Source organism: Stenella coeruleoalba, assembly GCF_951394435.1.
Source record: "Stenella coeruleoalba genome assembly, chromosome: 11".
Taxonomy (NCBI): domain Eukaryota; kingdom Metazoa; phylum Chordata; class Mammalia; order Artiodactyla; family Delphinidae; genus Stenella; species Stenella coeruleoalba.
In genome coordinates, this window is record NC_137157.1 from 77,691,511 (window position 1) to 77,703,785 (window position 12,275).

Below are 12,275 nucleotides of genomic sequence, written 5' to 3' on the forward strand. Positions count from 1 at the left end.
TTGGCTTCAGGGATACTGATATCAGGCTAATGACACAGTGTTTCCCCATGACACTAACAGGAAAGAGAACTTTCACCCAAAATAGTGGTAACAACTTTGAAGCCTTGAGTTCTCTTTAAATAAAAAATGTAATCACCGGGGGCTTCCCTGGTGGCGCAGTGGTTGAGAGTCCGCCTGCCGATGCAGGGGACACGGGTTCGTGCCCCAGTCCGGGAAGATCCCACGTGCCGCGGAGTGGCTGGGCCCGTGAGCCATGGCCACTGAGCCTGCGCGTCCAGAGCCTGTGCTCCACAACGGGAGAGGCCACGACAGTGTGAGAGGCCCACGTACCGCAGGAAAAAAATATATATATATAATCACTGGGAGAAGACTAAAATGAAGATCATCAGCCCGATTTTTAATAAAAATATGAGGATAAAAGAGCTGATCATTCTTTGCCAGCCAGTAGTCACAGTATCTTATAATTTCACAAATTATGTGTAAAAGGTATCTCTCTTGATAGAAAAGCAAAGACGAACGTGGGAAGTTTGGCTGGCTTGTTGCTGATAGGTGGCTCAGACCCCATTAGGAGCCAGCCTGCAGAGGTGCAGTTAGTACTGCAGGGGTTCAAACCATCCTCCACATGGTTGAAAACTGGCTCCCATGCCACCCAGGTCATGTGCCCAAAATTGCTCCTCTGAAGGTCAAACTTTCTGCTTAATAAACTTGTACATTTTTAAATAAAACTCTCAAGAGCACACAGCGAGAAATGGAAGGTAGAGAAATCAGTGAATAACCTGCAGTGTCATTTATATCTTAACATCTCTTTCCATTGAGAATTCAGAGACAGAAACTTATTAGCACCTGGAGGAAGTCTAATGTAATTCATTTGCAGTAAAATCAGAGTGAATCCGTTAATCTTTGCTAAAAGAAATGAGATTTTCAAGTCTAATCAGCGGATTTAAAGTTTTATTAAAAGGTGTTCTTTTTTACCCTCTTATAACCTATAGGTCTCAGGAGAAAAAGGAAGAGGCTATCATCTTACTGAAAGATTCCATTAAATATGGTCCCGAGTTTGCAGATGCATATTCAAGCTTAGCTTCATTACTGGCTGAGCAGGTAATTGTTACCATTTAGTTTCACATAATATTTTTAAATGTTTCTGTTGAATATATAAATTAATATTACACAGATTTTTATATGTATCATTTAACTTGTAAGCTCATATTAGACAACTGATCTCTATGTCAGTTTTCTTCTTGATAGAAATTACAAACCTAGTTTTCTCACTCCAGTATTCTTTGTGTATGTAGGTGGCCTCTAGACAAAGATGGTCCATTATATAGGCCGTTGCTATATTCTCCATCACTTTGGGACAAAATCTAACAAGAACAATACATGGTATTTGCTGGTTTTATTACTACTCACTTATATTTTTCTGGGGAATTGCTAATGGTCTAAGATCTCTGAACTCATTATGGAACCAATTACCAATAATCTTATAGATCCTATGTCTTATAACTGTTAGAAGATCACAGAGTCTTGTAGGACAGGCTCCTAAGAGAGAACATTTCTCACGGCGTAAAGCAGAGGGGTATTTTGATTCCCCCTCATTCTTCTCACTGTGTCTAAACCATTTGATTCCACTTTTGGTGTCCTGGATGCATGCCCCCTGCTGTGGGGAAAACAAATATAAGTTGTCTTCTCTAAATTGACGATATAGTTTCGTTGACACACGTAAGTGCCCACAATAGAAGGTAGATTCTGCTATCCACACAATTGCCAGATTGTCTTTGAAATTAAACTTAGCACCTTTGAAAGATGCCCTGCAGCATTGGCTTAAATATAATGAATGATTTGATGCTGCATGTCAGGTACAGAGGGGTGCAATTTGCGTTTCAAAAACTGTGGAGGTTTCACCAGGAAACAAAATTAGGACACTCAATGAATATTTAAGTGTCAGAAATGATAAGTCTAGTTGTCTTGCTCTAATATTCTCCATATACTGTAGGTGGGCTTTAGACAAAAGCCTGTGTCTGTAGTGGATGATTTTTTTTTTTTTTTTTTTTTTCACGCTGTGGCCTCTCCCGTTGCGGAGCACAGGCTCCGGACGTGCAGGCTCAGCGGCCATGGCTCACGGGCCCAGCCGCTCCGCGGCATGTGGGATCTTCCCGGACCGGGGCCCGAACCCGTGTCCCCTGCATCGGCAGGCGGACTCTCAACCACTGCGCCACCAGGGAAGCCCTGTAGTGGATGATTTTAATACCTGTTTTAGCACAATGTTTAAGCTGAAGTGACGCTCGCCGTGTTCTATGGTATACACGGCAGTCCTCAGCTGCCTTTGGCTTGTGTTGAAGCAGACACAGTGGGAGTTTCCTGAAGAAAAGATTGATTCCATCATTATTCTCTTTTCTCACCTCATCCTGGCTCCTTCATTTTCATAGGAAGACCCTCCCTGCCTCTGCCTGGTTGGGTGTCTTGCAGCTACTCAGACAAGCCGCACACAAAGTTAGGGCCTTTGCACTAACTGTGCCTTTTGCCTGCAACACTGTTCTGCCTGACGTCACAGTTCCTTCCTCATCTCATGCTGGTTTCTGCCCACATAGTTCCATATCAGAGGACTGTCTGTGATTACCCTTTCAAAATAACTCCCTCACTGCCCCACATGTTTCTCTGTCTCCTGGCCCTGGCTGACTTCTCCCCAGAGCATTTATCACCGTCTAACATACATCTATTTGCATGTGATCTTTCTCCCACCACTAGAATATTTCCGCGAGCCAGTCTCCATGAGAATGGCTGTCTCTTTTACTCAAGGCTTTCCCCCCACGTCTGTCACGTTGTATGCAAGCAGTAAATACTGAGTGAATAAATGAATGGATATGAACTGAAGACCATGTAGCGCCTGCAATCCAGTACGTGATCTAGATTTTACTCATATTTGAAGTAGGGCTGGGCATGTGGGCCACCATGCTGTTTCATAACGGAACTGCGCCTCACGTCGTGCCCTTGTCCTTCACTGAGGGACAGTGTGAGGACAGCCAGGTGAAACTACTCCTTCTAACTGCAGGGTTGGGGCGGAATTGAGGCCAACACCTGTTACATGGTTCACTGGCTTCTGAATGAGGACTCGAGGGAGAAATTTCTGTCATGTCTCAGTATGAGGAATGGCCAGCCTTCTCCTGAATTACACGTTTTTTGCTTTATTTTTAATCTAATGCATGAAGGACCTTACAAATGCTAAGAAAATCAGTTCTAGTTTCATCCCCCTTGGGCGCCCCTCCGACTAACCGCCACCTGGATGGGATAGGCTGCTTTTCTGTGGGCGCTGCTTGTACTTGGTTTATCATTTTTCTTAATAATTTATTTTATTCAATTTGTGCTCTATATTTTTGAAAGCTGCCTCCGTTTCTCTGTAAGTGAATAAATAAAGCATTGCATTGAGTTCCCAGTCATATCTTTTTTCACAACTTGGCGGGACAGATAGTGAACACTGAAGTGCTCTTCTTGATGCAAATTACCCTGAAGGTAAATGACAAAGTCACTCACCTAATACCAGTGACGACACGGTGTGTTGTTTTGGGGGAGCTCTTTACAGACATTCACACAGTTCCATCTTCCTATAGTGCCGTCTTTTCTTTCTCTCCTTCTAAATCATCCTCATATTTCAAGATTCAGTTCAACTTTCACGTCCTCCGCCAACACTCATCCACCTCCCCGTCACATGGGAGTTGTTCGATTTTCCTCGGAGCTCCTGTGACATCTTTGGGAACATGCATCAACTCACAAACCAACAAACTCACAAACCAATCATATATTTTTATGTCTTGAGTTAACATCTGAACTATAGTTTAAACAGTTTGTCAGGCTTATTTTTCCTCACAAGACTGCAAGTTTTATAAGAAAAGCCTTGTCTTCCTTGTATGCCTGTTCCTTCTCTAGGGCTCAGGGTACTTCACTGTATAAAGCAGGTGGGTATTCATACAGCATCTCTGGACTTAATGCACTTTGGAGGTCAGTTCCCCTGTGCTGTGCTATTAGGAGCATTTGACAGTGAACAGGTCGGCAGCCTGATTGTAGACCCCACTTCATAGTACAGACTATGTACAGACCCCACTTCCTTGCCTGTACAGACTCTGGTGAGGAGTGCTTTACCTCTCTGAGCCTCAGTTTCCAAATCTGAAAATCGATAGCTATATGGATCTAACATTTTAAGAGTGTCTAAAACTATCCCTGTAACACCAAGTGCTAATGAATATTTTCATGAATAACTTAAGGCTCCACTTTAATTAGTGCTATGGTTTCTATACAAATAAAACATTAACATGTTAATATTGTGAAAAGCAATTTGTTTTAGTAAATACTGTATCCAAAAGTTTCAAGTTGTATTCCTTTTCTAAATTGATGAACTCCAAATTCATGAAAAGTTACTTTTTTTTGTTTGTTTAATTAATTAATTTATTTATTTTTGGCTGCTTTGGGTCTTCATTGCTGAGCGTGGGCTTTTCACTAGTTGCAGCACCCAGGCTTCTCATGGCAGTGGCTTCTCTTGTTGCGGAGCACGGGCTCTAGGTGCGTGGGCTTCAGTAGTTATGGCACGCAGCCTCAGTAGTTGTGGCGCACGGGCTTAGTTGCTCCGTGGCATGTGGGCTCTTCCTGGACCAGGGCTCAAACCCGTGTCCCCTGCATTGGCAGATGGATTCTTAACCACTGCGCCACCAGGGAAGCCCTAAAACAATACTTTGAATCATTTCCTAATGATAGATTCCTAGAAGTTGAATTCCCATATCAAAGAGTATCAGCATTTCATGACTTTTGAGATGTGTTACTAAACTGCTTTCTAAAAGAGTGGTACCAATATGCTGTGCCACCAGCAGTGTGCAGCCTCTAAGTCTTGAATGTTAGCGGAACATTTAAATGGAAATAGCATGTGGACAGATGACAGTGGGAGAGATCAGGGCTAAAGATAGATTTAGGACTTCAAATAAATGAGTCCATATTATGAGTAGGTAATCCCTCTGAGGGGAAAATGAAGAGTAGTGTGGGGAGGAAAACCTTCAAGAATTTTTAACCTTCTCATTTTGTAGATAAAAATATGAGCTGCACAGAATTAAGTACTGCTCAAGGTCATACAAATAACTAGTGTCAGGACCAAGACTGGAGCCTGGTAACTCGATTCCTTCCCCACTGCTCTTTCACTGTATGATGCTGGGGTCCCATGATTGGACTGTGGTAATGGGGCTGTAGTTAATGAGGTTAGGTATACAAGGGGCCAGGTGGGAGGGGGGAAGAAAAATGATAGAGGAAACCTCATAACATGAGTTGTCATAGATGTTAGATACATAAAAGGATCCAGAATAAATTTGCCCCTCTGTGTCTACTGCAGCATAGAAGTCAAGAAGACAGGACAGAAAATAAACTCTTAGATTTGAAGTCCGGATGGTCTCTGGCTTGCTAGCCTCTTTTGGTTTTCTATTAGCATTCAGAACTGGCCGTACTCCAGCTTCACAGATAGGATTGTAAACATTTACAAGCCCACCATCATTTTTAACTAGCCTACTCTTGCCATAGATTATATAGCTTGCATTACACTAGCAGTAAAGGAAATGAAGTTAACATAATGACTTGATCCACTGTACATTATTGCTAGCCCCAGGTTTATAGCCTATTGAAAAACTCAATTAATTAATTTGATAACACTTAAAATATTTTTCTTTTATATATTGTGGGATATGACTTCACCTGATACAAGAATGAAAAGAAAATTGGAACAGTAAAATATAAGTTAGAAGTATAGATCAAAAATAAGAGAGGTCCACGGTCAGTGTCTCTTCTTTGACAAGTGCCGTCTTTTGGGTCGATTCAGGCACATATACCATCGCATTTGTGGTCAGGTCACCTTGTGCTGAACCCTACCATAATAATTTATTGATTAAATTATTCAGCTCATATTTATTGAACATTTAGGTATCACCAAGTATTAGAAATTGCTGAAGTAGCAAGGTACGGGCCTCAACTCATGGAACTTAGAGTCTAAAAGGTAAGGATACTCTTAAGTGAAGAATTACCACCCTTTCCCCAATGTCTAACCCAGTTGTGACAAAAGGGCAAAGAGAATAGAGTACCAGTGAGAATGTTATAGGGACCTAACCTAATACAGGGAGCAGTGAGCGCTGGCCAAAGAGTGATATTTAGTCTGATACCTTAAGAACTTATAGATATCAACAAGATTAAAATTATTAGGAAAAGCTTTCTGGCTACAGGAATTAGACCACCTGAGGGCTGTCGGGTGGGGAACAGTACGATCCCTTCCTCCTATGGGAGGAAAGTCATGTGCCTGAAAGTGCAGAGAATGAGGACAAAAGGGCATGAGAAGAGTTTGGAGATGGAGAAAGCTGCAGTTCTATGTAAATTTAGCTTCCCCTCACTCTTCCTGGTCTCTTGACAGTGTGACACAGCTGTGGTCGCTTACACTTGTCATAGTGTTTGCTCTTTAGCTTTTATTTTATGATTCTTGGAATTTCTTCTTTAAAGTGATCATTTCTTTCTTTCTTAAATTGTCACAGGGTGATATTGATCACAGTCTGCTGGGCGATGAGAAAATTTAGGATTAGAAATACCTAACATGTCCTTGGTGAGGAGGAATGCCAAGTTAATTGATTCATTTCAGTTGAATGAGAAAGAGAATTAGACTTCAAATGTTGGCGGCACGTTTCTCGTAAACGTCCATGTCAATGACTGATGGGGGAAGAACTGTTTTGTAAGGAAAGTAAAAGCAAAGGAAAGGATGAGAAAGCAGGCATCTTTGCTTTATGTTTTGAGCCACTGTGTCTTAAAGAGTTGCTTAGCAAAGGCATTGACATGAGTTTAAACATTCAGTTGTCCTACACTTCCCAGGTTTGTAATAGTCATTTGGCTAATGGGGAGATACACGATAGCTCTGTGGGCTCGTATCATTGGCCAGAGTGAAAGTACTTATGGAAAGCAGCTCAGACGCATGGCCATGATGTCAGAGCACAACCTTCCAGCCCCATCTCTGTAGGTCTTTCACCACTTTGAAACATCACACCTTATATCTGCCACACAGTAAGGACATATGTTACAGGCCATTCATTACGCCAGTGGTTCAACAAAGGGTTGACCGGGGACACCTGAGGTCCAAGAAGGCCTGTGCAGTTTTTATAATACTAACAAGTAATTTGCCTTTTTTTACTCTCATTCTCTCCCCAGTGTACAGTGGTTCTTTAGAGGCTACATGATATATTCACAGTCATGAAAAGAGTATGAAAATATTCTCCCCTTTCCAACTGAATGTCTGTGTGAGACCAGGTTTCTTCACATACTTCAACTAAAAAACATATAGAAACAGATTAGTACAAAAATAGATACAAGAACCCAGCTGTCTTCTATCAAGCCAGACATTTAAAAGACTTGGAAAAATAGAAAATAATGCCACTATTCTCACTATTTTTTTTGGCTTTGGAAAATATAGTTATTTTCTTATAAATGTGTTTTTTTTATTATTCTAAATAAATAATAAATATTAGTTTATTTATTAGTTTATTAAATAAAAATTTCTCAGCTTCATTCCTGTTATGGTACACATTGATAGATGTAGACCACATAAACAAAGCTCTCTGGGGTCCTCAGTACATTTTAGAGTGTAAACCAAGAAGTTTGAAGATTGCTGCATTGAGCCCATGTCCCTTTGTCCTCCTGGTTGCTGCAACTTGAACTATAAGAAATTTTTTCCAAGTGTATCAGTTGGCCCAAGAGAATAAATGACAGTCAAACGTCCTTTTTCAGATCTACTTTTCACTTTCTCTTCCTTGAGGTAAAAAACATGCCATATCGGTAATTACAGCATGTAAAACATGGAGATGTTGATGGTGTTTTCTCTATCCCGCGAGGCCCATTTCATTTCCACCCCACTGAAAATGCTTTGAGCCTTGGAGAGAAGCCCACGGCTGCGTGCTGCCCATTTTTAACCATTGCCCTCGAAGGCCGATTTCATGTTGAGCCAGCGGTTGGTTGGGGACTCTGGTGACAGTATTATTTGTCAGAACCGTTCTCTGGGTCACAAGCATTTTTAATTAAAGTTGTCCTATCAATAGCTCGTATTCATTTCCTCTGGATCTCACAAATCAGTAGAGACTGGGAGTGATCCGCTTAGGTCAGGACATCTAGCCAGATGAGGTAAATGAAATTGAACTTGAGGGATTAAGGATACTCCTTTTTAAGATAAATGCATTGCCCTTCCAGAGAAGGTGGAATTTGTTTTAAATAAACATCTAGAAGGTATTTTTCTCCTGCAGTGGTGGTTCTTTTAGTTTTTTAATAAGTGGAGTTAATCATTCTTTGAAATTTACAGTCAAATGAAAGGACAAGAAAGATAGACATTGAAAACATTTGTCATAGAGCCAGAGTCTTGAGACTGTCCTTGGGGGTTACCGAAGGTATGGGATGTGATTCCTTGCTCTAGACATGGATGGTCTTTTAAATCCCATTACTTCTTTGGACTTTGAAAATTGCATTCCTGTGGAGACCCAGCTCATAAACCCCAAAATGGGTTTTAGATGAAAAAGGTGATCTCTTTGCCTATTCTGGAGCAACAAGAATGTGGGGAAAAGGTAAAATTAAGTCAGGTATAAGAGTAATTGCACTTGAAAACTGTGGTATCTGACTTTAGCAAGTTAGAATGTGAGGACGTCCATTTTATTCCTTTCAGGAAAAACACCTTTCAACTCTCCCACAGTTTGGTTATAAGGATGTTTTAAAGATCTCAAGTAGCTGCAGATTTTTTTCATGCATATCTTCGTATTACACAGCTGCTGGTGTTAATGGTAGCCAGTGTTTCCAGGCATTTGGTTTATGACAGTTGCAGAGAATCTGTCTATATAAACACCAGTCTGGGTATCACTCCTGGTTGCCTTCCAAGAACCTTGTGCTTCTCCTTTTGTGACACTGTCACCGTATATCAGTGTCTCCTTGCCTGAATCCCTCTCCGTTGTCTTTGTGGACAGGACTGTCTGTCTCACCCACTCTTCTGTCTCCATTATATACTTGACATGTGGGAGGTACTATTACTTATACCACTGGGAGATAGATGCCAAAGACATGGGGCTGAATAAAACAAAATACATCTATTTAAGGAGCTCAAAGACAAATGAACTAAGGAATACAACTCAATGTGAGCAGTGTAGTAAAGAGGTAAATACAGATGCTCTAGAGCTCAGGTGCCCTGGCGTTGTTACTGAGGCCACGTCAGGCATCACAACCCTGTCCACGTGGCATTTTAGCCTACAGTTTCAAATTCCTTTCCCATCAAATCTCTTTAGTTAACTCCATATGAGAAAAAAATAACTAACTTGGGTATTCTTCCTTTTAATTTTTCTTAATCATCTTCTGATATGGAGGTCAATAAACAATTTCTTAGAGGCAACCAGAAAAAAAAATACCCTGGCTAATCCTAAACTAGTTAATCAGTTCCTAAAAATCTTGAGTTTCTTGTGTTACCATTTGACCAGTGTTAGTGTTTGACACTAATGCCATCTATTTTTAAATGTGCTCATGAAATACTACTCCTAGTAGTAGTAATAAGAGTAGATCTTCCCAGACCAGGGCTTGAACCCACATCCCCTGCACTGGCAGATGGATTCTTAACCACTGCACCACCAGGGAAGCCCCAGCATGTATCTTTCTGAATTATAGTTTTGTCTGGATATATGCCCAGGAGTGGGATTGCTGGATCGTATGGCAGCTCTATTTTTAGTTTTATGAGGAACCTCCATACAGCAGCCCAATTCTTAATTACTATGCCATGCTTTCTATAGCAATTACAGAAAACATGCGCTGAATGAATGCGTAAATGAATAAATATGCAATGGTACTCTCTATTACTTCGATTGGAGTCTTAGGTAATTTGTGTCTCGCCTGTCTCCATTTAATACACACGCATGCACGCTCACCGATTTGCTAGATCTACAGTGGTTGATACCTTCAGAAAGTTTTTCTTTTCTTCAGTAGATTGAAAGAAGACATTTTGAGATTTTTCATTCATCTCTAATTTTCTTTTGAGTTTGACAGTTTGTTGAGCTTGGCAACTGGAAAACACACTTTTAGAAACATGGAAATCCATTTTTGCTGGACTATGGATTTGTAATTCAAATAAGAGAAATTTGCCAAATTCAAACCACACTTTGTTCCCTAAATGGTACTTAAATATGTGGATTTGAAGAGATGGCATTGGTCATTCCACAGAGAGTCAAGTGTCTTCGCCTTTCTGAGTCAAATCAGATTTAGGCTTCTTGACTTATTGCTAAGCACTCAGGACATTTTTATTCAGAAACTCAAGGTGTCAGGTCTGAGAAAAATGATGCTGTACATTCTCTTTTCATGTGTCTGGTTGAATGCTTAGTAGTAGTAACTTCTGATAAAAGTATGGACGGTGTCCATGATCAGAGCACATGAAAGGAAAAGATGCTTTGTGATTTATGCCAAACCATTGCCTTTCACCTGACCTTCATAGCAGTACTAGGAAACTAGGAAATGGTTTACTTGTGAGTAATTGTTAGAACCTGGGTGATTTCATTTCATTTGATTCATTAATTAGGTGTTACCTTATACATTGTAAAAGAAAGTGTGACATGACAATCTCAGATGGTTGTGGAAAATGTGCCTAAAAACGAATTCAGAATTATTGAAGTGTGTTAAAGTGGATTGTTAGAGTAGAAGAGCAAAACAACTAGAAAAAGATCCACTGAGGCTGTGGCAATTGATCTGGGCCTTGCCACAAAGGGAGGAGTTGGAGGTGTGCCTTTGAGGGGCCCTATATTCCTGTTGGAGGGAACAGCTCAGAGGTGGAAAGGGCGGGGTGATAAGGGAAGTAACGAATGGTTTGGTGGACTACAGAAATATTTAGAGTAAAGAAAGGATAAGGCAAACCCCTCCCATAATCAACATCAGCCTCCCCTCCCACTTCCTTCCCCAAAACCTCCCCAAATAAATCATACAATATAGGTAAGAGAGCTAGCTATGCACATGCAGCTGTGTCAAATAGCCAGGCCTCCCTATCTCCCAGTGAGATTGCCACCTCGGAAGGCATTCCTATATGAATGGATCACACGTATTTTCGTCCAGAGGGTTACTGGGGTGGAGGGCATCCCATTCAAATATCCATTTTGAGGCTTTTTCCAACTGTAGGGCAAATCCTTCCAGATACTGCTTCTTAGTAAACATCAGCTGGTTTGTGCTGAAGGAGCTAAACACAAGTATGAGTCTTTGGTATGTGTGCAGTTGGCACTGACTTTAATTCAAAGTACATAGTGTTTGGACTTCCCTGGTGGTGCAGTGGTTGAGAGTCCGCCTGCCGATGCAGGGGACATGGGTTCGTGCCCTGGTCTGGGAAGATTCCACATGCCGCAGAGCAGCTGGGCCCATGAGCCATGGCCACTGAGCCTGCACATCCGGAGCCTGTGCTCCGCAACGGGAGAGGCCACAACAGTGAGAGGCCCGCGTACTGCAAAAAAAAAAAAAAAAAAAAACATAGTGTTTGATCTTGGTGCCTGTTGCATAACAGATGCTCAGTAAATTATTTTCTGCTCTTCCCACTTCCATTATTCAGTTTATTGTTGATTTTTTAAAAAAATTTTCTCATGTATTTTTCTTTGTTCTCTTTTAAAGGAGAGGTTTAAGGAAGCTGAGGAAATATACCAGGCTGGAATAAAGAACTGCCCAGATAGCTCAGACTTACACAACAACTATGGAGTTTTCCTAGTTGATACTGGTAAGCGAGATTAAAGAGAACCTGTTCTGTGGAGATGAGATAATATTATCTATCAAGCTAAATGGCAACCACGCCAATAATGCCTCAAAAGTAGAACTCACTGGGCTTGGCAGGAAGCTCACACCGTTGACAGTCACATTGTACTTTGGGGCTGTCATTTCTCTAAATCTTCAAGCTCAATTCAGTAAAATCTGCCAGTTCTTATAATCAGATTGCTAAGAAAATCTCCCCAGGTGGCAGGAAGTGGCCTTGATGATTTAATGATCAACAGTCTCCTTTGAATAGCATTTATACAAGTTTATAAATCTATGATGATGAACTGTTCTCTACAATGATGCAGAACCTGCCTCTGAATCTATTTACTGGCAGATGGTAAATACTTTTCTACAGCCGATTAAAAAGTCTTAAATTGTTTCATTGTTCTTTATGTGATACATACTATAGAAAATATACCATTATAATTGATAGAGTACCCTTTTAGGACAGGTGCTATATAAAATGCACTTTACCTTAT

The 12,275-nt window shown here is 40.9% G+C and overlaps 1 protein-coding gene across 6 annotated transcripts in view; it reads left to right on the plus strand.

The window, feature by feature from the left end:
* TMTC1 (transmembrane O-mannosyltransferase targeting cadherins 1) overlaps positions 1 to 12,275 on the plus strand; it is a 263,316-nt gene that overhangs the window by 228,065 nt on the left and 22,976 nt on the right. For all 6 annotated transcript variants that reach the window (XR_013830478.1, XM_079936645.1, XM_079936646.1 and 3 more), the window contains 2 exons: positions 990 to 1,098; positions 11,659 to 11,761. Coding sequence is in view for 5 of the 6 variants with exons in the window: in XM_079936645.1 (XP_079792771.1) it covers positions 990 to 1,098; positions 11,659 to 11,761 (212 nt within the window). In the remaining variant the exon portion in view is untranslated. The remainder of the gene's footprint in view (positions 1 to 989; positions 1,099 to 11,658; positions 11,762 to 12,275) is intronic.